This window comes from Protomyctophum bolini (genome assembly GCF_963924005.1).
Source record: "Protomyctophum bolini genome assembly, chromosome: 12".
In the NCBI taxonomy this organism is placed as follows: Eukaryota; Metazoa; Chordata; class Actinopteri; order Myctophiformes; family Myctophidae; genus Protomyctophum; species Protomyctophum bolini.
Window position 1 is genome coordinate 19,631,599 of NC_137873.1, and position 26,160 is coordinate 19,657,758.

At 44.4% G+C, this 26,160-nt stretch overlaps 1 protein-coding gene across 3 annotated transcripts in view; it reads left to right on the forward strand.

Annotated features, from left to right (window-relative positions):
- The window catches only part of LOC308325898 (partitioning defective 3 homolog), a 261,533-nt gene that overhangs the window by 219,584 nt on the left and 15,789 nt on the right, over positions 1-26,160 (forward strand). For all 3 annotated transcript variants that reach the window (XM_080778653.1, XM_080778655.1, XM_080778654.1), the window contains one exon: positions 19,958-20,081. In XM_080778653.1, the coding sequence (XP_080634779.1) occupies positions 19,958-20,081 (124 nt within the window). The remainder of the gene's footprint in view (positions 1-19,957; positions 20,082-26,160) is intronic.

The window sequence follows — 26,160 nt, forward strand, 5'->3', positions numbered from 1 at the left end:
TGCTGTATTTCACCCAACAGATAGGGAATTCTCTCTCTCACACACACACACACACACACACACACACACACACACACACACACACACACACACACACACACACACACATGCCTCTTCTCACGTCACATCCTTCTTACATTTCCTCTCTTGTTGCTCCATCCTGCTCCTTTGAGAATATCTCTCTTCCAACCATCTTTTCATTCATGCTTTGGTCTATCTCCTCCCATCTCATCCTCCTTTCCTCCTTTACTGCATGTCTTCCTCACTTCCTACATCCTCTTCTCACTTCCTCCCCCAGTTCAGTCTATCTTCTCCCTCTAGCTCGTTCCTTTCCTCTAGTCTTTCGTTGTCTTCCTTCAAGCGCCCATTTCCTGCCCTTCCATCTCTCTCCATCTCTCCAACTCTTCTCCTCTCTCATCCCAGTCTCTCTCATTGCAATGCATCTCCATCCATCCATCCTTCCTCTCCCCTGAGTATAACGTCAGCCCTCTCCTGTCTTTCCTTATACTGTCTGTCCTTTCATCCTCCTCTCTCCATCCATCGTACCGTTCTCTCTCTCTCTTTCTTCCATTCGTACCTGCTCCTTTGCTTGTCTATCCTTCCCTGACTGTCTGCCCCCCCCGGACCGCCCCACCACCACCACCCAGATCCTTCAAAGTTAGGTTCCCGTTGAGGGATCCTGACAGGATCCACCCCCCACCCTGAGGGATTTGAACCGCGGAGATGCATGTGACGCGTGTCTGCCAAAAGACCGCCTGACACCCTTCCAGGTTTTCCACTGTCACTCTTTGATGCACTGGCATGTCTGCTTTTCTCTTTGTCTCTTTGACTCTACGAGCGACCGTGCGTGCGTGTGCATGTGTGTGCGTGCCTGTGTGTCAGCTGGTAGTGGTGGGGTTTATAAGATCACACACTCACACGGACTTGCACATCCACATAAAGTGTACACACACAAACACACAGACAAGGGCTCGGTCAGCCCTGGAACACAGGACAGCTGTGGCCGGCTCCCGCTGCCTAGTTTGGCGATGTTTTTAACGGGGGTCGAGGGTCACGTCGGTCCCTGCCAGGCAGCAGACAGTAGCAGCAGAGAGGGAAATATTACACTGGGCTACAGTGGGGATTTATTATCACCTGTCCCCTTCCTCCACTGTACCTTTACCCGGCTAATGGAAAAAAAAACCAAAGATGGCCTCTGATCCCCTCTCCTTTGATGTCTGGCGAGGAAACATTGTTGCGTTTTTTTCCTTCTTCCTCTTCCACTCCCGTGTCTGAGGCACTTTGTGTCACATTCTAAACCCAGTAAGACCTGCTGAGTCCCGCTCTACGAACGCCTTCTAAATCAGTCATTCTCCCACTTATAGAAGATGTACAAGCTTGCAGCGCACGTGATACAAATATATAACACGATTCATGTTTTTATTAAATCTATTTAAATTGCCACCAGTTTATATCGATATATATATCGATATACGATATATGGTTACATGCCTAATCTCCATCCATCCATCCATGTCCTCCTCTCCCCTGAGCATAACGTCAGCCCCCTGTCTGTCCTTTCATCCTTCTCTCTCCAGCCACCGTACCCCCCCCCCCCCTCTCTCTCTTTCTTCCATTCCTACCTGCTCCTATGCTCGCCTTCCCTGACTGTCTGCACAACATGCTCTTTATAAAACGGCAGATCTATAAACTCACAAGGCATCGCATTGGGTTAACTGAGATTGAAGCGTTACTATAGCACGTGACTTGATGTGTTTTGGCAGGAAGTCTTCGGTTCTACGGACCAATGTTCAGAAAGCAAAGATAATTGTGCAAAATTAATTACTTCCATGCCCACAATGGTAGGAATATATATCTATGATTGAATATTATACAGTATGCACTATGCAGTGTATCATACCATGACAAGAGACTGGTCTTGGGAGAGACATTATTATTATTATCTAAACTGGCTATGAAGGGACTTTTTTTAGACTTAATGCAATTAACTACATGATGGAATGACAAACTAGCAGTTCTGTGGACTCCTATAGGACCAGAGTTAACTACGTAACGACTTGAACCCATACTGAGTTGACCAGGGTCCCTCAAGGCAATATTCTTGCTCCGCTTTTTCCATCTACCTAGATACAAATATATTTTTACATAATTCAAGATCACAGCGTGACTTGTCGTAGATCACATAATGTTTGTCCCAGATGGGATGCTATGTGTTCACGGAGTTAAACTCTTTACTTCCTGAGCGGTGTTCCCCAGGGGTCTGCACTTGCCACCCACCTCTTTTCCCTCTACACCAAATCTCTTTGCCATGGCACAATATACCAGCTCACACCTGCTATTTTCGACTGAAAGTTGACCCATTTTTGCCCTGAATATACAGACACCGGCCTTCATGTGGTTAAGCACCATCTCACTATCTGAGAGACATGTGCACAGTGCAGTCATGAGAACCCCAGTCCAGTATATGTATGTATGTATGTGGTCTGCCTAAAACCGCAGATCAGCATCTCATCTGTGGGTGTGTCGTCCCAGAGGGATCAGCAGCACAATGAGAGAACATGGCAGCATCCAGCATTCAGTTGAAAGGCAGGAAGGAGCAGAGCGAGACGCGAGAGGGATGATGGTGTGTGTGTGCGTGTGCGTGCGTGTGTGCGTTTGCGCGCACACAGACGTTAGAGGAAGCGTCTGGGTATTTGGGCCGGTGCGTTCCTTTGAAAAGTGTGTCTATAGGCGTAGAGAAGCAGGATGGCCTCTGCGTCCTGGGGTAGAGAGAGAGATGGCGGCTGTTGGTTTTTACTACTGCAGCTGCCACGAGGGTGGGGGGGTCTTTCTGCAAAGAATGGGGGGCTACCTTTCCTATGGCACTCTGAGGAGAGCCCAGTTGTAGATGCAAGGGTTCAGCTTCTAGTTTGTGTGATGTTTGTTGAGTAAAAAGCGATGGAACACCCGGGACATTACTGAGACATTACTGAGACGCTGTTACAGTGTTTGGTCTGGTCCGCAGTACATTACTGAGACATTACTGAGACGCTGTTACAGTGTTTGGTCTGGTCTGCAGTACATTACTGAGACATTACTGAGACACTGTTACAGTGTTTGGTCTGGTCCGCACTCCGCAGTACATTACTGAGACATTACTGAGACGCTGTTACAGTGTTTGGTCTGGTCTGCAGTACCGTTGGGGCCACTAAGACATTACTGAGACGCTGTTACAGTGTTTGGTCTGGTCTGCAGTACCGTTGGGGCCACTAAGACATTACTGAGACGCTGTTACAGTGTTTGGTCTGGTCCGCAGTACATTACTAAGACATTACTGAGACGCTGTTACAGTGTTTGGTCTGGTCCGCAGTACATTACTAAGACATTACTGAGACGCTGTTACAGTGTTTGGTCTGGTCCGCAGTACCGTTGGGGCCACTAAGACATTACTGAGACGCTGTTACAGTGTTTGGTCTGGTCCGCAGTACCGTTGGGGCCACTAAGACATTACTGAGACGCTGTTACAGTGTTTGGTCTGGTCTGCAGTACCGTTGGGGCCACTAAGACGTTATGAGACGCTGTTACAGTGTTTGGTCTGGTCTGCAGTACCGTTGGGGCCACTAAGACATTACTGAGACGCTGTTACAGTGTTTGGTCTGGTCCGCAGTACCGTTGGGGCCACTAAGACGTTACTGAGACGCTGTTACAGTGTTTGGTCTGGTCCACAGTACCGTTGGGGCCACTAAGACATTACTGAGACGCTGTTACAGTGTTTGGTCTGGTCCGCAGTACGGTTGGGGCCACTAAGACATTACTGAGACGCTGTTACAGTGTTTGGTCTGGTCCGCAGTACCGTTGGGGACACTAAGACATTACTGAGACGCTGTTACAGTGTTTGGTCTGGTCTGCAGTACCGTTGGACATTACTGAGACATTACTGAGACATTACTGAGACGCTGTACAGTGTTTGGTCTGGGCCGCAGTACCGTTGGGGCCACTAAGACATTACTGAGACGCTGTTACAGTGTTTGGTCTGGTCTGCAGTACCGTTGGGGCCACTAAGACATTACTGAGACGCTGTTACAGTGTTTGGTCTGGTCCGCAGTACCGTTGGGGCCACTAAGACATTACTGAGACGCTGTTACAGTGTTTGGTCTGGTCTGCAGTACCGTTGGACATTACTGAGACATTACTGAGACGCTGTACAGTGTTTGGTCTGGGCCGCAGTACCGTTGGGGCCACTAAGACATTACTGAGACGCTGTTACAGTGTTTGGTCTGGTCCGCAGTACCGTTGTGGCCACTAAGATCACAACATGACCCACGAGACATGAAACGGATCCCTCCCAATCTCCTGGAAATGAAAACATTCTGCGTTACAAATACATTGTGTAATTGTCTTCTCTACATACTGTACCTTCAGTAATTTAGTAATGTAATGCAGGGGTTCTCAACCCGTGGGTCGCGACCCCCCAGGGGGTCGCCAAAATATTTTGGGGGGGTCCCAATAATATATATATATTTTTGCAACTGAATGGCTAATGGAAATTAAGAGTTTACATACACATAGTGCATGCATAAAGGTTCCTTATTGTAGCAGTCAATTTGTATTGGGGGTGGGGAGGGGGGCGGGCGGGGGCCTCGAGACATGGCCAAAGCATTTTCGGGGGTCCCCAGCCAAAAACATTGAGAACCCCTGATTTAATTGTATAACATTATAGTCTGTCAAATGCAGCACGTTCACTGAGCCTCACTCCTGTGTTCAATCAGTGACATAATGTAACAGTTACTGTACACGCTTAGCCAAAAAGATGCCTATTATAGGCAAGTTGAGCAGATGTTTTTTATATGGGAACAAAACTCTTGTATAGGGTACCCTGAAGAGAGAGAGAGAGAGAGTGTGTGTGTGTGTGTGTGTGTGTGTGTGTGTGTGGGGGGGGGGGGGGGGGGGGGTTGCTCGCAGCGAGACGTGAGAGGGATTGATGTGTGTGTGTGTGTGTGTGTGTGTGTGTGCGCGCCTGCGTGGTCACAGTACAATTGAATTCAAGTATCTTTTTTTCCCACATGGGAAAGTTGGGTTGCAGCCAAACCAAACGGTGCTAAGACAAATCTAAAAATACAATGGCAAGAAAAGCAAAAGAGATATTGTGTCGGAGCATGAAAGTGGCAAGTGATCCGGAAAACGTCTCTGTTATCTTATAAAGGAGCTCTGTCATGTCTCTGCAAGCGATTCCAATTAGGTTTAGTTATATTGCGGCTTGTCAACAGCGATCAAAGAGAAACGCTTGCTTAGGCCCTTTATAATTGAATGAGAAGAATGCAGATCAAAGGTAATTGCAACGTCTGTTTTCATCTGTAGCCGAGCGCAAAATCACATTTTGTATTTTGAGATCTGGAAGACATTTCTGTCTTTTGCTTCCAAAGTGTAACATTGAATATTTCATGAATCCAGTGTATTGGCGTTGACATTGTCGTGTGTGGTGACCTAGTAAAGTGGAGAGTGTATGCACAGGATGCTGTGTGTTCAAAGTGTTGAGACGGTGTTCGGTTCCAGCAAATACAGACGGAATACAAAGAGAGCCGGAGGAAAGTGGTGGGGGAAAAAAAAGACACGTTTCCAACGTTCCTCCATGGCTTTTATTTATTTCTATTGCGGTTCTCTTTAGCGGCACAAGAAATATTTCCTTGATCTATTGTCTCGCGCTAGGCGTTGTAGCTATGGCACTCTGTACTACCGATGACGTTCCATGTCGATACATCTTAAAGTTATTTTTGTTGCACTTCAAGGTGATTTATTGTTTCGTGTACTGTACAATACAGCAGGTAGCAACATTGTGGTGAAATCCATGGCATTCCTCAACAGTGTGGAAAATTGTGAGCGTACTATCATGTAGTGAGCAGTGCAATCTAATCTACAGGTGCCTGCAATGAACTGCAGTAATGCAGAAGGATTTAAGCTGACAATGCAGTATAATAATAAACATAACGCACGCACGCACGCAAACAGACAGACAGACACACAGAGGGAGAGAGTAATAGCTATGTGAATGAATGTGTTGTGTAACTTGTGTTTATAGCAGACTCCTCACTCATATGTGCACTTGCAGCTTGGGCAACTCCAAAGCAAACATGGCCCAACATTATATTTCCCTGCCATAGTGTCAACCCCTTACCCCTGTGTCGGATCGGTGGTTAGACTGGCAGAATGGACTAGAATGGAAGTGAATGGAGGTCAGAGAGTGAAACCATGCCCAAAATTGGAGTCATACATCACACGTCACGTGACTGACTTTATATACTGTCCACTGGAAGTCCAACATCCACATGGGAAGGCTCCGTGTCTTGTTTAGATAAGCCCATTAAAAGCCCATTAAAACTCCAGGCACAGTTTGTGATTTGTCAGCCATATTATATTATGGCTGATAATGATTTTTGGACAGGATATTCGGTACATACTGTATTTGCCAATATACAGTACTGTATAGAATATGTTGTAATTATTCCTTAATGCCAGCTTGAATGAGACTGAAATGTTGATGATAGCCAGGTCTTCTTGTTGACTGCCAATGTTTGTACTTACAATTATTTTAAAGCACTATAAACTAAATGGGGATGTTTCCATCAAATTCTCCCAAATACATATTTTTGTTTTGTGTTCTCCCGGGGGAGTGGGAATACTCTCTGGCTATCATCGCAGACTTCTTCCAAACTCTAAACTGGTTGTGAGTGGCCTCTCTGAGTGGCCTCTCTATGTAGGACAGCCATTACCACAGCAGTCGTACGTCAATACCCCTCGCCCTTTTGCCTCGCACAAAATTGGTTGCCTGTCACGAGACTCGGTCTCATTTTATTCCATTTGGACTCTGAAATGGAGAGAACTGGGGCAGGGGGAAGCCCCCCGCCCCCGCCCCGACCCCCTGGTTCCTGATGATAATAGAAGCTAATTTGAGTGAGATTATGATTTATCAGAGACTGCCGAGCGAGCACTCCGACGGCCTCTGCATTATGGAGCTTTTCTGAAAATGGGAACTATTACTAGTGAGAGCGCCATCCATCAAGCCCCCACACCCTTGTGACACAGAGAGAGAGAGAGGGAGAGGGAATGAGAAAGGAAGATAAAGAGAGGGAGTGTGAGAGTGACGAAGAGATAGAGAGAGGGAATGAGTGTAGGAGAGAGAGACGGACGAACGGGGGAAGGGGGGGGTGAGAGAGGGGTGGGGCTGTGTGTGAGAGAGAGAGAGAGAGAATGATATGTTGTGGATGATCATGCCTGCCTCAGAAATTGGACAGCTCCAATTCGATTTCCCCTTTCTCTGTCTTTCTCTCCCTTTCTATCTCCTCCCTTCTCCTTTCCCTCTCTCACCTATTTTTCTTCTCATCTAGACGGAAAGTCATCAGTGTGTGCGTTGGAGATATGCTATCTGTCAAACCCCCTCCCCTGCATCCCCCCTCCCAAAATTCACATTAGATTTCTAATTTAGACTTGCTCCACTTATTTCCCTTCTTTTCCAGGCACACACCAGCCCCTATATTTCTCCCTTCTCCTCCTCCTTTACCCCCCCCCCTCTCTCCCTCTCGTTTCCTGTTTCTGCTCTTTTAAAAATGATCTCCGCTGGCCTCATTGTGCAGATGAAAAGGATCGCTCTTTCTCATTAATGTGAATAATGCCGTCTGTGTCCCCTCTATTCACTGACTGTCAGCCAATCCGGCGCACCAATCATCATTCATTATAACAAATGAAACGAGGACTGTGGGACCTAGTTTATTAATTAAATGTTTTTTAATGTGTGCTGATCAAATCAGGAGAACGATGGCACGTGTCTATTCTTTTGAAAGGGCATGCTTTAAACCCAAATTACAATCAGACGATCCCTTGCATCCAGTCCATTTAAAAAAATATATATACAAGAAATTCAGGTTCAGTTTACCAAGTCTAGAGTGTTCAAGTGGTTAACAAATTCTCTACAAACTGCAGTAACAACGGGGGGGGGGGGGGGGGGGGGGATGGTTGATATTGGGTTAAAAAGTGTTTCAACTGGTCAGCCAAAGGAGATATCTGCAAATAAGTCATATTACACTAATTGTAAATAAAATTATGTTCTTGAGGTAATTCCTTATCCCGCAAAATCATGAAGGCTAATTTTACCTTTGAGATACACAAAATAAGTCGCTGTCCAAAAACATAGTTAATGCACTTTGGCTTTGTACGGCAGATCAATAAGGGACACGTATTTTAAAAGGGATGGGATTTCAAGGGATGGTTGGCAATTGGAAAAAAGTCCTTTCCTCTCATAATGGGCGAAAGGTCTTATATTCTCAATGCATATAGCCCAAACCCCCACAAAGTTCCTTAAGGTTTTGTCGTAACACATTGCTATAATGCAGTTGACTAACTGTGCCACATGGGAGCACTCATATGCTAATTCTCGGGGGGGGGGGGGGGGGGGGGGGACGACGACGACACACATATAGCAAATCTTTAGTGTGTTAACATCACTCATCTGAACGCGGCGCCGCAGCCATGAGGCTGTCAGAACAGTGATGGGCTATAGCATGGCATGCGTCCCAGCTGATGGATGGAAGGCACTCAGTCTGTGCGCGGGTGACTGGAATATGAGGGCTGCTGCAGCGCGGCTGTGCGCGGGTGACTGGAATATGAGGGCTGCTGCAGCGCGGCTGTCCTCGTGCTTGTATGCTGGTGTGAGATAAGATCAGTTGTCTTTTCTCTCAGCTGTACCACGTGAAACGACACATGCAGGCCACGGACACACACCATCTTACCGCCACTGTATACCTGTTTTTACCTCTTTCTGTCTCTAACACACGCACTGACACACGAACACTTATTGTTAGTGTGACCCTCTCCATTTTTCTCCATATCATCCCATCTCCTCTTTGTCTCATGCTCTCTCTTTCTCTCTCTCACGCACTCGTGCGCGCACACACACACACACACACACGCACGCGCACACACACACACACACACACACACACACACACACACACACACACACACACACACACACACACACACACACACACACACACACACACACACACACACACACACACACACACACACACACATCCTGGTGACTGCCACTCGAGGGTTAGTGGCAGATGTCGTCCGTCACTTTGCGTCGTTCAGTCAGTCAATGGAGCGACTGTCACTGTCAGATAAGACACTTACTGTAATCTATCTAGCCCTTCGCAATGCCATTATGATCCAACCAATCATAACCTAACACTCGCCTCTCTGCCACTGTCCCTGATTCACGAGCGGCCGTCCCCACGATTCAGCGGATTTTGTCACCAAGAGAAAGTGTAACCCTGGCTTTGCATGACTCGGGTCAATTCCTTAGTCAGGGTTTTCAAGGAAATCACACCTTCTAATTATCTCACCTGTGTCAGCCAGAGGTTGTATAGTAGAGTTATTCTGGACCATTAGCTTCTAAAAGAATCCAGGAGAGCTGTGTTGTAACAGGTTGTACAAATTGAGAGCAAGACATTTGTGAGAAGTGAAGCGAGAGCCGAAAATGTAATGTGGGGATGAATAAGAGAGCAGAACATCAAAGAGGAAAGGTTGAATTCACAGGGTTATCGACGTTGGATTAGGAGGAAGCGTTCAGGAGTCCATTTGTGTGAGCACTCGCCCAAAACGAACCGTGACAACAGCGCAAGTGCTCTTCGTTCAGCTCAAGTAAATGTTCTCATGGAACATTTGCCTTTTTAGCACCAATGTTTTGAGTATGGTATTCAATATTCTGCAAAGCCCTATTGTGACTAGGCGAGAGAATATGCTACAATGCCAATGTGTGGGAGTTGGAGAAGCATAGGGCAGGAGAAATGGAGATTGTTGAACTTCAGGACAACATTGGTAACTCAAATGTTAACTTCCACTCTGAACTCTTCAACAGAGAATAAAAGCCCCAAAGAAAGCCATTACTGGTAAACTACTGTACCTCTTCTGATTCTGTTCTATGCAACATGTTTGTGTAGGAGAAAAAGAAAAAGACCAGTTATGGTATAGATGGGTCGAAATGTTGTCTAAAGTATGAGGGACATTAAGATTACTGGCCTTCTTAAGCCCCTTAGGTAGTTGGAAACCACCGTCACGAGTCACAGACTTCCAGGCATCTCCACCTAGGCGGAGGTATCCAAACGTCTGGCTCTGCGACACTACAACATTTATGATTTACACAGTCATTAACTACATATACAGTATATGTATTCCATTCCTTAGGACTTCCATTGAAATCTGTCCATTTTACATTTTACTAAGGTTTAAGCCGGTCTTGAACTGTACAGTGTCAGTATTAAGGCAGTTTTTCTTCAAAAATTTACAACAGTACCCAATGTTTGGTATACATTAAGCCATGGACCCCCATAACTCAGGTCTGTAAGGGTCTATTTGATTCCTACAGTAACTATCAATAATTTAGCTGGGGACCACCTGGAACCCCCTCAAGGGCCCATGGGGGGGTCCCCGGACCCCACTTTGAGAACCATTGTATTAAAGGATAATGTACAATATGGATTGAAGGTTCCTCCATGCACAGCAAAACGTTAGAATATTAAATTGATGCATGTTGCATGTCGCGCCACAATACAATCCATCAGGGACTTGAGAAATGAGACGGAGGACAACGCATAGTTGAACGCTTCGGTCCCTCGTTAAATGACCTGGGTTATACATATCAGAAAACGCAGTCCAATTTATTTGCTTGTAACTGAGCAGACCAGCATCGATATGTTTGCATGTAAAGCATGAAATTGGCCCAGAAATTAAAAAGGGGCATATTGCTGTTTTCTCTGCCGTTATTGCTAGCAGTGGCGCCATAGCTTGAAATAGAAAACCCACTTAATCCGTGTGTGTGTGTGTGTGTGTGTGTGTGTGTGTGTGTGTGTGTGTGTGTGTGTGTGTGTGTGTGTGTGTGTGTGTGTGTGTGTGTGTGTTGTGTTTCATAAATATACAGTTTGTTCATTTATACTGTATACATGAATTCACAATGCTTGTTTATTTATTTGTGCCTACGTTCTATCTCATATCGTGTGTTAAGTAGTCAGATATTCTATTACCGTTTCAGGCATTCATTTTACCAGCAGTTGCCCCTGGAAAAATACAGATGCCCTATAAAACCACAAACCAATTAAAGCCGATCCGTTCCGTCGATGGATTGCGATGTTTTTACTGTCTGGCAGTTCACAGGGATCGCTGAAGGCTTGCTAAGGCTTAGAGGGGGATGCTACTGTGACAAGGGATACCATTGCATTGCACCACCAGATTGAACTAGTTAGTTATGTTGGGAGTAGTTTTTCTTTTTAATCAAAGCTGAATGAAATTGTCCTGGAGGCCAAGTCAGCATCGACCACATAATCACAACAGCCCCCTGCGTCAGTACTGCATGTCATCCCTCTTCTCTCTGGTCCAATAAAAACATGGCATAAAGTACAAGATGTGCAGCTCATTGCTCAATAACAGCACAGACCTCGATCCGCCAAGGTGTCAGTTTGTCTATAAAGCTGTGTGGTGCCAAGTAGCACTCCATGATGCTTGTGTCCAGTTAATCATTTTTAACCACCTGTGGGTATGTGATGTTATGTTCTGTTATATCGGTTATAAGTTATATGTGTTTTTGTGACAGGCCATGCCCCTTTATTGCAAACATGCATAAAAAAAAGACCAACCTCTCCATAAAATTTTGTGCAAGACAGACCCTAACCCAGGTAGACAGGGATGGGCAAAATCCCCTAAAAATAAGTTAGAGAAAAAAGGTGAATAATGTTATTTAGATGATTCATGTATTTCAGGCCACTCGTATAGTTTATCAACATGCCCCACTATGTTAAAGCATTATTCCAGAATATTGCCTCCGACCTGGCTGTGGCTCACGACCACGGCTGATTGATGTTTTGTATTCCAGTCGTCTGCAAAGCTTGGCTTGTTTCTAGATGTGCCCAGTGGCTGCCGTTCCTGCTGCAGCATTTCATCAAGTACAGCTCCATGGTTCGTGCAGGCAAACCTTGACAGACCCACTCACTCTCACACACACACATGCACACACACACACACACACACACACACACACACACACAAAATCACACTCACACACTGGCACAGTGTGCCGGCGGCATGCCAGGGGCTGTGCCCTCTGAGTAAGCCGGCGGTCTGAAGCCGAGGACGTGCAATCACTGTCTGATCCGGCCCAGGTTACGGAGCAAGTGAGCAAAATTAATTAGCCTCTTGCCCGCCTGTCAAAACAGGATTTCATGAAAGTATGGTGTGGGGGCGGGGGGACACAAATCCAGTCAGCCTTCTCGTCTGCTGATTTTCAGAACGAGGAGAAAAAAGAAAAACTGAATTACTAAAGTCCGCATTTATCAACATGACGTCCCACGCTCGAGTCTCAATTCAGTTTTGTTAAAATGAAGAGTACGAATAATGGTTTGGAAATTATGGGAGGCAAAGCATGCTGCTATTGCATTCGATCTGCGCTTAATAATGATGTTTCTGCAGATCAATCCCACCCTGCCAGTGTCTCAGGGTTAAGCCTGAGTAATCCCTCACAAAACCAGGACCGCACTAATGAGACCAGGAATGGTCTCTGTTAAGCCCGATTTATACTTAGTTGCACGCCAGTGTCGCGCAGTGAAAGCAGCTGATCCGTAAGGTCACGACACCTCGTGCTACGACGTGTCGTGGTCTTGTAGATCTGCTATTTTCAGTGCGCGATGAGGCATGCAAGCAAGTCTAAACCGGGCCTTGGACCCAAGAGAGATGGAGCGCCTCTGACCCCCACCACCCCCTAATCTCTGCGCTGCATCAACAGACACTTGTGGGTCTGTGAGTACTCAAGCATGTGCTCTAATCCCCTTTCCTTTAAACATTGTTTATCCAGGAAGACTGGCATGCTTGCTCTCTCTCTCTTTTTTTTTTAAAGTGATGCCCTGCTTGACCGAGCAACTGAGCAACACACATTCACTGCCTGGTACAACCAGTCTTTAACTACTGACCACTAAGGTTGGTGATCTGGAACCAGTCACACCATCACACTGTCAGAGCTGGTATTTGAACTTCACATCTGCTATACAATTACAGCTGCTGGTTCTCATTCTCAATCTTTTTATTTTTATTTCAAGGACCACCATAACTCTGTGAGTGTAAATGGAACCAAATGGACGTGTAAGGGTCCGTTTGGAACCCACTCACATAACCCAGAGGGTCCCTGGACATCACTTTGAGAACCACTACAATATGCAACAGTATGCAGTAATGCATGGCTTTCAGACATGACGTCATGTGGGAGCCGCAAGTCTATGGACTTGTAATGTTTGTTTTAAGCAGTGACGTCATGTGGCAACCTGCAGTGGGAGCCCCTCACTTCACACAAGTGTGATTTTAATAGGAGTCGTTCCTAGCCACTGAGCATCTCCACTGGAGAAGTTAAGGTTGGAGTGAGTTGTATTTAGAGCTGTTTAAGAGTAGTAGTTACTGAGGCAGTGGTGAGCACATCTCATTCAGTCAATCAATCCAGATTGTCTTTGGTATGTGTGGTATTGAACTGGCACCATGCCAAGTCAGAAGCTCAGTTCTTGGCTCTTTTGGCTGGGAGCAGTACACCTTATCACAACTAGTTTCCAGCTTCCAGTTGTCGTTAGCCACCGGCAGCTAGGTAGGAGCACATGCCCCTAATAAGACTGTAAAAGTCTGCGAGTGCTCAAGGATGCAAGCCGATCTTTGCTGCTTCACAGCAGCAGATAAGATTGAGTCTCCCGTACACAGATGCAGCGCTAGCCACTGCTAGCTCCAGTTAGCAAGGGCATCAGTCTCACCGCTCGCTGTCTGAGTGCCTTCCGATCAATAGAGCCGGATTATCGGCTCTAGCATCTCAGTTCATTTTTCACCACAGAGAAAGGCTCCACCAGCTGCTCTCTCTTTGTCAGACGATGTAGGCAGTTCCCTCATCTGATAAGATTACGGGAACTAACCACCACAGCAGCCGTGTTTTTTGGGGAGACGCATGCGTGATGCACGCATGCAGTATTGTACCATGTGTATCGGTACATCAGTAAATGTTTATTCAACAGGCACCCGTTAGCCTCACACAGCAGATACAAATCCCCCGAGTGTCATACTTTAATTAAATGTTTAATTAAGACAGTGGCTTTTAATTAAAAAGTTGAATATTATAAATTAAGGATTATTGGCTAATGTGAGAGATAACATATCACAGGGTATAACCCTGCCATGAGAGTGTTTTATTTATTTATGTATTTTTAATGAAATTCATGAACTGTTAATTTGCATTGCAGGCAACCTATGCCCTTTAATACTGATACAATGGACTGATAATATTGATAAAACAGCAGAAGTCTTTCATACATGCCTGCCTGCACGTGGCATGGGGTGAAAGCCCTCGTGGGCTTTAGAAGTGAAAACCAACAATGCCACACTTGTGTGTCCAAGGTCACCCCCACTTGTAACCAACTCGCCACAAGGGCCCTTCCTTGACAAAGACGGCGAACACAACAACCACCCCACTCGTTCTGCCATGTAGGTCTCACTAAAACACTCAAAAGGTTCTTTGTGGGGCCAACTGGTGGCTGGCCTGACCGTGTCCAGCTGTCTGTTTTACTGCCCACCGACCACATGGAGGCCCATAATAACCCTTCATTTCCAAGGGCACACTCAGCCCCACACACACACACACACACACACACACACACACACACACACACACACACACACACACACACACACACACACACACACACACACACACTAACCAAGTCCCCTTAAATGAGTGTGAAGTTCCATGTTCTGTGTTCATGTACAGTTGCTGGTAGGTCTGGATGTGGCTACAGAATGCATGGGAAGAGCAGCTTCTCAATGAATGGGGAGCATTCATTTTGTAATCCATAGGATTAGAGCTCTGTCCGTCAGCTGCCTCTGTCACTTAATGTACACGGCAGCCAGAGGCCCTCCCTATCTGTAGGCACGCTTTGATTTAGGTCCATAGCAGGGGACGTCACTGTCATGGCACATTTTCACGTGACAGTCCTGTTCGGATGGGGAGAAAACTAGGGACAAAATAATTGAGTTCAGGCAGGCTTCCACTTTCTTTAGCAATGATAAAGGCTAGACTTATTATATCACAATATTCCCAATATAGTACCATCTTCTCGCTTAGGTATTTGTCCAATTCGGATATTATTCTGTATTGCGTTAATGCCGGCATTGCATCTTAGTGCTGAAGCGAAGCAAAGTCGCCTTCTCTTCAAAGTGTCTGCCTACTCCTATCTGAAGACAGACGGCTTTTCAAAGGGCAACAACGTCCGGTCATCATAATGGGGCCTGTCTCACAGTAAAAGGCTTCGCTGGCAGCAAGCCACAGTGCTGCAACTGGGCTCCACTGAGACTTGCTTCTCACAAAGCCACACGAGTGACCTTTTGGCCCTTGAGCACAGCACCAGATATTGAGCGAGACTCTCCGGAGGATTAAACTCATCTAAAGGCAAAAAAAAGAATTCTCAGCCCCAGTGTTGTGGCTTTCACACGTCTCCTATTGTACGGCCGTAATTCACTTTCTCCGTGATTGATTTACAGTGTTTTGTCCGGACAAGGGAGGATTGGAGGATTCATTTGGTGATTTTTTTTCCTGCAGTCTCTCGGCACAATGGTGTACGGACACCTTGCTCTCAAGGTTCCTTTGAAGTCTACAGCTATACTTTGAACAGACAGGTCACTGACGTTGTCTCGGCAGAATGTCTTTCACGCGTCAAAGACCCAGAACAGAATAACAGTGAGTCTTTTATTCTGTGGACTGTGTGGAATTTTGAAGAACCACACTGCTATTTTCTGCTGAAACAGTTTTTTTTTTAAATTAAGTACAGTAGCTGTAGAGGAGTTTGTGTTGCTGACAGCAATGCTCAGTGTTTGTCCTCGGATCACTAACAGAAACATTTCCATATGAGCTACAGCATAGCTTCCATGGAATTATTAATATTTCCATATGAGCTACTATAGCTTCCATGGAATTATTAATTCATGATTTCACTTTATTTCACAGCTTCGGTTCAATCACTGAATTCAGCCGTCTGTTATTTCTCAATGACCGCTGAACTCGATAACGGAACGCTGTTTAATCAAAGACTCAAGCTCATATCAATCTGTGTTGCTTGATTTTTGCCGCAAAACCCCGTAAACAAACACACAATGACATTTACAGTTAAATTGTACACAAGAATGTTTTTGAAAACATTTGAGGTGACAAATAGACAAGATTCATATTTGACCAACACTATACCTACCAACCTACATACCAGAGTTTTATGAGCCAGACATTAACCCATTTTGATCTGAGATCAGATTATAAAAATGTCTTCTACATCCAGTTTTCTGAAAAAGCTATGTTTCTGTCAGTGGTTCTTCGATTTTTCAAAAATAGCAGACCTACAAGCTCGTAGCGCGCCACTCGGGTTATGGGTTAAGACTAAGAGCAATCAAATTGTTGTTACTTTTGAGTCAATGTATTCATTTCTTTATTAAGTATGACTAACTGTGTAATCCGTGGGATACTCAATCAGATATAAATCACCCTGTCAGGGTTTATTTCTCAGTAATGGCCGGCTACTGGTTGATAATCCTTTGCATGTTTTTGCTCTTCCATGAGTCATCACACAAGTATGTGATTCATCTTGGGACACATAGGAGACTTTGACTCCTTCACTCTTAAGCACTGTCATGAAGTGTGTGAGGCCATGTGGCTTTTATCCGTTCTTTGAAAGTTTTTCCCTGGTAGAGACATCTGTTTACAGGTGACCTAGCTATCAGATTTAAAGGGGGGCGCTTCCGGCGGGATCACAGCTTCTGCCGCGACCTTTAGCCCCGCGCGGGCACACACACATGTGTCATCCGCGGGGTCAGTTTATTGGACAGAGAGACCCAGCGTCTGTGTTACATATCGCAGGGATTAGCACGATCACATATGACAGGTTCCTGGTCCTTAACCAGGCTGACGGGCTCTGGCTTTCTTCCACTGTCTGCTTGTGGTTGAGGGGGGTTCCTCAAGTGGCCTGCAAGATGACTGTGTTGTTTGGTGCTGTTTTCAGATTATACACAGTCAAATCCTCAGTGTAACTCTGTGAGTGTACGAATGTACCAAATTTGTACACTCTCAGCGTTGCAAATGGGTAAATTAAGTAATGGGTAAATTAAGTAATGGGTAAATTAAATTTAGTACCCCCTGCTCTTCAGTTGTTGTCATTGTGTCCCTGCAGAGGAAATCAATTGAACCCAGTATTATATTATATATATATATAGTATTGCGGTAATTGTCTGTGACAAAGGGTCGGTTTGAGCTCATAGAAAGAAGACAATGCCATGCATATTTTTTTGTGCAAAGTTTCTTAGCAATGCTTGTTCAAGTATAAAAAGAGGGGGGATTTCATCCAGGATTCCATGTCTTTGGACACTCAACCATTAACATGTTGGGCCCTATTCCTTGTCTCTGGGTTCCTTACAACTCAGTATTTCCAAAAGTTGAACATTCTCACAGAAGCTCTCACAAAATTCCCTGTAGCCACCATTACGATCATGAAGTTACAGGTTTTAAACGTTGCTACTCGTGACACTTCCTGTCAGAGTTGGAAAGTCAAAAAGTTGTCATCAAGTTGATAAATGTAGCTCAGTTGGCATGCCCCCGCTGGCCCTTCAGTCACCTAGACTGGCACTCTGTTCACGCTCTGTGTGAAAGGGGCATTGATGGCTGCGATAATGACTTTACTCTGCTGGGAGCCACATAACCTCAAATGCCTTTATGTCCTCTTGTGCCCATAGTCCTGTGTGCGTGTGTGTGTGTGTGTGTGTGTGTGTGTGTGTGTGTGTGTGTGTGTGTGTGTGTGTGTGTGTGTGTGTGTGTGTGTGTGTGTGTGTGTGTGTGTGTGTGTGTGTGTGTGTGTGTGTGTGTGTGTGTGTGTGTGTGTGTGTGTGTCATGAATTTTTGCCCTACTTAGATACAGTGTCACACAAAAGTAGCACGCATTTATATATGCACACATTTTCTCGATTTTTGAATAGCCAATGTATAAAATTATGCTTTTTAGCAAAAAATCTAAAATGACACGGATGCTTTCCTGGTCTTAATTTTTTTATTTTTTTATTTTTTAAACATTTCAAAGTGAACCACAGTCGCAGCTGGTGTCAAAAGACAACAGGCTAAGAAGGTACTCTAATGCGGGGGTTTCCAGTCTTTCTATTGTCACGGACCGGCTGGCAGTTCATTAGAGTCTAATCACAAGAATTTAGGCTTTTATTATATTATCAGCCGATGTGTCTGATTGAGTCTGTATGGTTCTCTAGTCCAGTGGTTTTCAACCATTTTCATTTCAAGGCCCATTTTTTATTTGGCATTTGAGCCATGGACCAGCTAGATGTCCACAATGCCATGCTGTATTGAACCGTTGATGAAAATATCAATTTGACATTGTTCTAATTGTGTAGACTTCTTGAGAATGAAGTAACGCAGATGTTTAATAATCTTTGACACTCAAGAGTTAAAGATCTATAAGGGGTCCATTTGGTTACCAACTTTCCATCCTTTACCTGGGGACCACCTGGAACCCCCTCAAGGACCACTGTTGGTCCCCGGACCACTGGTTGAAAACCACTGCTCTAGTCTAAATGGAAAGCAGAAGGATGCCATTTGTCAGCTCCTTGCAACAAAACAGTTTTAAAATGTCACACCAATGCAACTCCTTTGCATGGCGAATCAGTGGTGTGGTTTGGGCCTTTGTTGTGGCTGTCATTAGTCAAACTTCTACATTGTCATTGGCATATTGCTGAGATACACTGAGCGATATGACTTCAAATCAATATCAATAATTCAAACTTTTGACTTGAATACAATGTTTAAAAAGAAACAATGGACATAGCCGATCTACAACAAGCACACAATGCATCGTGTTGTGAGCTTGTAGATCAGCTATTTTTGTACGCCACCATTGTGCAACGAAGTATAATACAGGTTTACAGGCGCTGATGGGAGATTTAATTAGGGCCTGCATGAGACTCACAGAAAACATTGTGCTGGGTTGTTTTGGGCCAAATGAGGCCAGCTCACTGCCCTCAAACTGCAGTACATGCCAGAATGTGTGGAACTCTACGATAGGAACACAGTGTTGCCAGTCAATGACTCTAATGAACAGTGCTACACACAACCACAACAATGGAATGCAGTGTTTGTTGTTTTTCGCTCATCTTGGATATGATAAAAAATAAATCTATATCTAAACCTGGTGTCCTTAGTTATTATAGGCTAAGAAATGTTCAAAAGTTTTTTTTTTTTTTTGAACCTATAAGATAGGGCTTAAGTGGTTAATATTGTCACATTATAATATTGTGTGCCACTTTTGTATTATTGTAAATACTGTATCTTTCTACTGTTGCAAAGCTTGCATTGCATTTTTGACCAAAGACCCTTGAACTGGCCCTGGCTGCCGTGGCCGGTGGCAACGTGAATTCTAGTGAGAGTCAGGTAAAGGATCGTATGTCCAGTAGTGTATCATGAGATGTTACATGGAAAGGACCCATGCTTTATTTAAACTGTCGAGGGGCTGTCGTACACGATACAGAGATGTGTAGCAGGTGAATGATATCTGGCCGGGGGGAGGGGAGATCTTTGTTCATTGTTATGAATAATACATCGTGGGCACATATCTGTGATTCATATTGCTGCTGGCCTCAGGGCATGCCTGCTTTTTGCCGAGGCCCCTGGGTTGTGCGTATATATCTGGGTTGCTTTGTGTAGCATCAACAACGCATTTCATCAATTCATGCCCGTGAGTAGAATTATTAGACTTTTTTAAGAACTTCATCCCTAGGCCATTTTATGTCTACGCTGATAGAACCAGGTCACCTGTTCATAATGGACCCCTCACATTCATCCCTCTGATGCCCCCACCCTCTCTTCTTTCCCCAGTAACCGACTAGCCCCCAGCAACCACGACCGGATACAGAGGCTGAGGCACGAGTTCCAGCAGGCCCAGACTGGTCCCGAAGACCCCGACGACCGCAGGAGGACGTACAGCTTCGAGCAGCCCTGGGTGAGTGTCTGAGGTCCTCGCCTCCTCATGTACGGAGTCTACCAATCAAAATTCACTCCGCGGCCCGAGAGAGGAACGCTTATGCTAACGTGCCGGCTAGAGGCTGGCCAAGCGGAACAAGTCAGTGCTAACCAAGAAGGTGTTAGCAGCACGCTAGCCGGCTATACGCGGACCGGCGGAGTAAAAACATCAACTAACTTCTTTCCGCGCTAGCCCCAAGAAGCATGCTAAAGTGTTAGCATGCGACCTGTGGCTGAGCTGGAGGGGAGCTAACCGATCACTAACCCACTACCAACAGCCACGAACAAGACTGAGGTTAATGTCTGTGTTCTCCTCCACGGATTCCCATTAACCTGAGGCCTTTCAAGGCTATACCTTTGCTAACTTTAACCAACTTCACTCTCAACGTCCATCCATCTGCATGCAGGAGCACATACCATGACTAACCCCACCCACCTTGTCACCCATCTATCTATCTGTCTGTCTGTCCATCACTCACTCCTGTTGGACACGCCTTCCGTCTCCTGGACCAATGGACTGTCAGTGGGATTCATCCTAATTTGAGGAAGTGTTTTGTTTCTGTGATGTGGGTGGAGTGGGGTGGTGGGCCTAAAGATTTAAAGGAATAGTTCACCCAAAAGACAAATCCTATCAATTACTCACCAATTCAAGCCTTGAATTGGTTTTGTCTTGAATTATTGTAGTTTTTGTCGCATTTCTGGGCCAATAATCCAATATTTGATGAGCTGTAGGAGACCATGGTAAAACTATATCTCTGCTGTCTGAAACTAAAACCACCTAACTCCAAAATGGTCATTTTTCAGGAAATGAAAAAACATCCAGTTCAAGTGGAGTTAAGAGGTTTTTGTTGAAGCACTTTTTAATTATTTTGGTGATTGGTTCAATATTTTTTTAACCAAGACACAAACATACAGTAAATGGTGTTCAATAGCACTGATTTAAAAAAGATGTCTACACGGGTGGAGTTAGCTGGTTTGGCAGATAGTTTGAGGACCCAATGGAGTTAGGAGGTTTTTTGCCGAAGCACTTTCTAATACTTTCCATTGGTTCATTTTTTTAACCAACACATAGACGTAAGGGGTGTTCAATCAACTCAAATTTATTTTTCCTTTCGGAAACTTATTTTCTGCAGTGGTAAAAGACGACAAGAAATCACAACACATACAAACAGTGCATACAATAGCATTGATTTAATAATAATAATTTATTAAATTATTTCATAATAATAATAATAAATGGAGTTAGGTGGTTTCTTCCGGACAACAACATAAGTATTGTACTCTCTCTGCTGTAGGGCAGAAAACAGCTATTTTTTAAAAAAATAAACAAAAATAAATAAATAATACATAAAATAAATAAACACAATACTGCCTCATAAAAGTTGGTACGGTGACATTATACATTGTCAGAATACATGTGTCATCATTAACTAAAAAACAACCCAGTGTAATCACTGATGGGTCTACTGATGATCCAGGTTTTAAATGTGATATTTCTCTTGTTAAGTAATTGGTCTCCTATTAACTTCAAATATTGGATTGTTGGCTCAGAAAGGTGGCAAAAACATGTTCATGAATGCAAGGCTTCATGGGGTGAGAAATTGATAGAAAAAATAATATTGTTTTGGGTGAACTATTGCTTTAAATTGGTTATTAACTGTGCCTTTTTGTGAGTTTAAAGTTAGGATCATGTGGCATTTTAAGGGCTGTTTTTATTTCATTTCACTCTTGATCTGCTACGAAGGGGGCTTAATTAGTGTGTTCTGAAGCAATGAGAGGGCAATAGTAAGAAGTGAACAAATTTTGAATGCCTTCAACGTTTTAGCTGATGAAACGGGTCGACATATTTTTAGCACGCCATTCCATGTAACATACGTACACTCCCTTATTCCACGTGCTTGCACCTTAAGTGTACTTGATTTTACATTTTCATGAACAATAATGAACGTGTAATTAATGTAAGAGCAGACATCTGCGACACATTGAAAGAACTCTTTGTAGATGTAGCGTTTTCTAACTAATCGTAGCAGCTGTTTCTCACTATGTGTAGTATCTGGCCTCTCTCAGCAAAAGTGTATTTATTCCGTTGCATTATGATTTTGTCTTTGTGGACTGTTTGGTCTTATCTACAAGTATGAGGTCATTTTTACAAACACAGCTGTGTCCTTTGTACATCTCTTCATCGTTGTACTTGAACAATTTTACTACTTTAGCGTCTAGACGACACGGCCTCTCAAATGCAGCTTTTCTTTGCCTGATCTTTATGTTATGCAATGGGAACCTTTTGGGTCCATGTGATATTTACCATTTTATGGGAATTGTCTGATAAAAACATGAGCATGTGAACAGAAAACAAATCACTTCTGCTGGTTTTTATTTTTTATCATTGATGAACCCAATAAAAAAAAATGCTTTGTCTTGTTTTTTGTGTGCGTTTGGCAACGTTAACCCACAAGAAAAAAGCCGATCTACAGGCTCACAATGCGTCGCGAGTCGCACGACCCATTGTGAGCTTGTAGATCTGTTATTTTCCGTGCGTGACATGGCAACCGAGTATAGGCTAAATCGGGCATTAGGGTCCACATTCCACGGCAGCATTGCACGCACAACACGGTACAGTGTGGGAAAGGACGTCTCCTCTCTCTCATGAATAGCAGAGCATTGCTCCCAATTAAAGCCAGAGACAATGCCATCATGGAGCTTTACTCTAGGCATTGTTTGGCTCTCCTCGTGGTCACGGAATGCATGTTCCCACGACGGCAGGCAGCGCACCGCCGGGTCACATGACCTACGGATGAACCAGGGCTTTAACCGGGAACCCATGTTGGTGTTTTAAGCATTATGTAATACTTTAGCTATTGAAAAATAGCAGATCTACAAGCTCGTAGGTCTGCTATTTTTGAAAAGTCGTGAAAATGTGGCGCAAATCTTTGAATATATATTTCAGAACTAAAATATTGGCTTCTGGGGGGTCCCTGGAACTACTTTTTTTTTAGATGGGGGTCCGTGGCCCAATAGAGATAATTCTGGGGGTCCTTGACATGAAAAAGGTTGAGCACCACTGACATAGAAACATGGGTTTTTCAGATTTTTCTTTGGATTTTGAAGCCTTTTTTTTATCGACCTCAGTCCAAAATGGGTTAAACAGGTGGTTTCAAGATTTCAAAACGTAGCCATATGAACCCATATCATCCCTATTCTGGGGAGCGAACATTGACGTTGTGAAGCTTACGGCTCCGCTATTCTCTGCAAGGAGATTTAGTACGAAAATACTAAGCAGACCTAGTATAGAACCCTGGAGGACCCCAGTCAAACATCAGGGCCACAAACTCTCCATCCTGTTGTCATCTGCGACTTCAATCCAAAGGGACAGTGTAAACTTTGGTTCCCTCAAAGCCCTTCTCTAATGTTTATACACTGTGGCTCGCAGGCGCACCACAACGGGGTGAAAACAGTAATTGCATGTCGTTAGGCTTCCACCCAATAAGGCCACTAGCTGCACTACAGCGATGGGTACCGTATGGTAAACAGAAACCCCTCTTTGAAATTCAATTACTTCTCTCTCTCTCCTCCTCCTGGCATATATTACATTGCATTGCCTCATCTGAGTGATGCGGTGGTGGTGTGCACGTGAAGGAGCCAGTGTCCTTGTTCTTAATTTCCCCTCAACTGCTCCACTTTCATCCCGAGGAGAGACGCACACACACACACACACACACACACACACACACACACACGCACATATATATATATATATGGAATAGTACTTTCAATCACATATGCTTTATGCATTTCCATAAATGCTGCGTGACCTACAAAGTGGTGTCTGGTGTGTGTGATCCAAGCTAGTATCAAAGAGGCCATGTGTGTCATTTGATGATATATTTTCAGAGCAAACTATAGTAACATAAATGGTACATAAATAAAAATATATATAGTTGCCAAAGATAAGATGCTTTGAACTAGAAATGCTATTCGGTCATGCTATGCGTGTACAATGTGTATCTGTATATATTTGTATCATGGGTGGCTGCAATGCAAATCATGTTGATCGCTAACCCCCCCAGCAACAGTGGTATTACCATTCCCACTGGGCTACATAGGAAATGGATCCACTAACCCTGCCACTGTTGTGCACCATGTTCTACCCAGTGAGCTGATGCGCCCACAAATAAGCCTGTGAACAAAGTACAAGCATATGGAAGCTCTATGCATATTTACACATAACCTTCAGGCCAAGGCTTTGATGCCTCCACCGCGGGCCGCCGAACCAGTCTTATTATACCTCTGATGAAGTACATTTTAGCCTGTCAGGAGCTCTTAACGCCGGCCTGCAATTTCTGCCCTCTGTGAGTCATTTTGGTAATTACCTCTTTTCTCATGATGTTGTTTTGTTAGCTGTCCCTGTTCAGCCACATGCCCCCCTCTCTCTCTCCCGTTAACACCGTTGCCAGATTCTGCAGGAGAAATAAGCAACCAGATCTCTGAGCCCAAAAGACTATAGGATATAATATGAGCATGTAAAATCTAAATACAACCTTCATAGCTATTTTCAAAACAAATCTTGATTATTATTTATTTTATTTTTTAATAAAATACTGTACTTATGTACTGTAATATTGTACACGCCTCCCTGGCCTGTGTGTGTGTGTGTGTGTGTGTGTGTCGCTGCTCAACTTGGACACGTACACATACAGTACATACATAGGGACACACATACGTAGCTACGCAATGGAGTGGCTGCACCACTCAAAAATCTGAAATATATTACGACACAAATCTTGTATGGTGGGTCCTGGCACAAATAAATAATTTGCCTACTTTGACCAGAAAAAAATTGAAAAACACTCGTTTAAACAGCATTTAGCAATTAAGCAACGACCCGCAAACCAATATTTCCAAACAACTTTACAGAAGAAATAAGGCCAAAGTCACTTATAATAGGCAGACATGGCAACACTGTCCGTTAACTCAATATCTCACCTCCTGGAGGCTTGGAGGGAACCTCTCTTTTATTCCTCAACTGTAGTTTGGGGAGCAGCAGCCGAGCATTGTGGGTAGTGCGGTCTAATTCCATCAGGATGACTGATGCCCGCTCTCCCGGCAAACATTGTTGCCGGTCTTTTATTGAGCTCATTTATACCTGGGTGAGAATAGGGAGTTTATAGTCACAGTGAGGCTGTGGGGCGGTTTAGAAAGAGCTCTTATATTGCCGCCTGTATTTTACTGTTACGTTTTAATACCCACACATTATCTGAATTTCTTTAGGTTTTTTTTTTTTTCTCTCTCTCTCTCTCTCTCTCTCTCTGTCCCATGTTCTTGAGACTATTCCACATCCCCTAAAACCCACTAAAGGGATTTGTCTCCCATCATATTGAAAATGTAATTCAGCCAGGGGGCAATTTGTCGTTTTGGTTATGGAATCCTTTCATCAGCAAATAATACGTTGGCTGTCGGGTAGAAACCTTGTATGTCCAAACGCTTATGTATTTAACAAAACCCATAAATAACATAAGTTCACAGACACATAAGTTCACAGCGCGTTATAGATCGGCTATTTTCACTCCTTTTGTGGAGTGAAAATCTGCAAAAATGTATTTATGGAGATAAGAGGTTTCTGCCCGACATCGACCAATAGTTAGGCGGGCTCATGCCCTCCCCAGCCCCAGCCGCCTTGCCAGCCTGTCTCCATGACAACAGAGCGGACAGGCAGTGCCAATCAATCCCAGAGACAGTTGTCCACGGGCTTCATTTTGTTTAATGGGAATGTGTTCCTCTTGCCAAGCATCTTTAATCGTTTTATGACCCTCCCACGCAAACACACTCACACACGCGGGTGCGCGCGCACACACACACTGCTCCCTGTACACGCTCCCCGCACAACACACAATGCAGTAATAAAAGTAATTTGGTTGGCTTTGTGTTACGACTGATCCACACTATAATCATAATTATTACACACCCACCCTGTTAATGCACTGAACATGATCTGAACAAAACAATGTGCATGTCAGCGCGCGCATGGTGGGCAAAGCTAAATAGGTGAAGTGTGTGTGTGT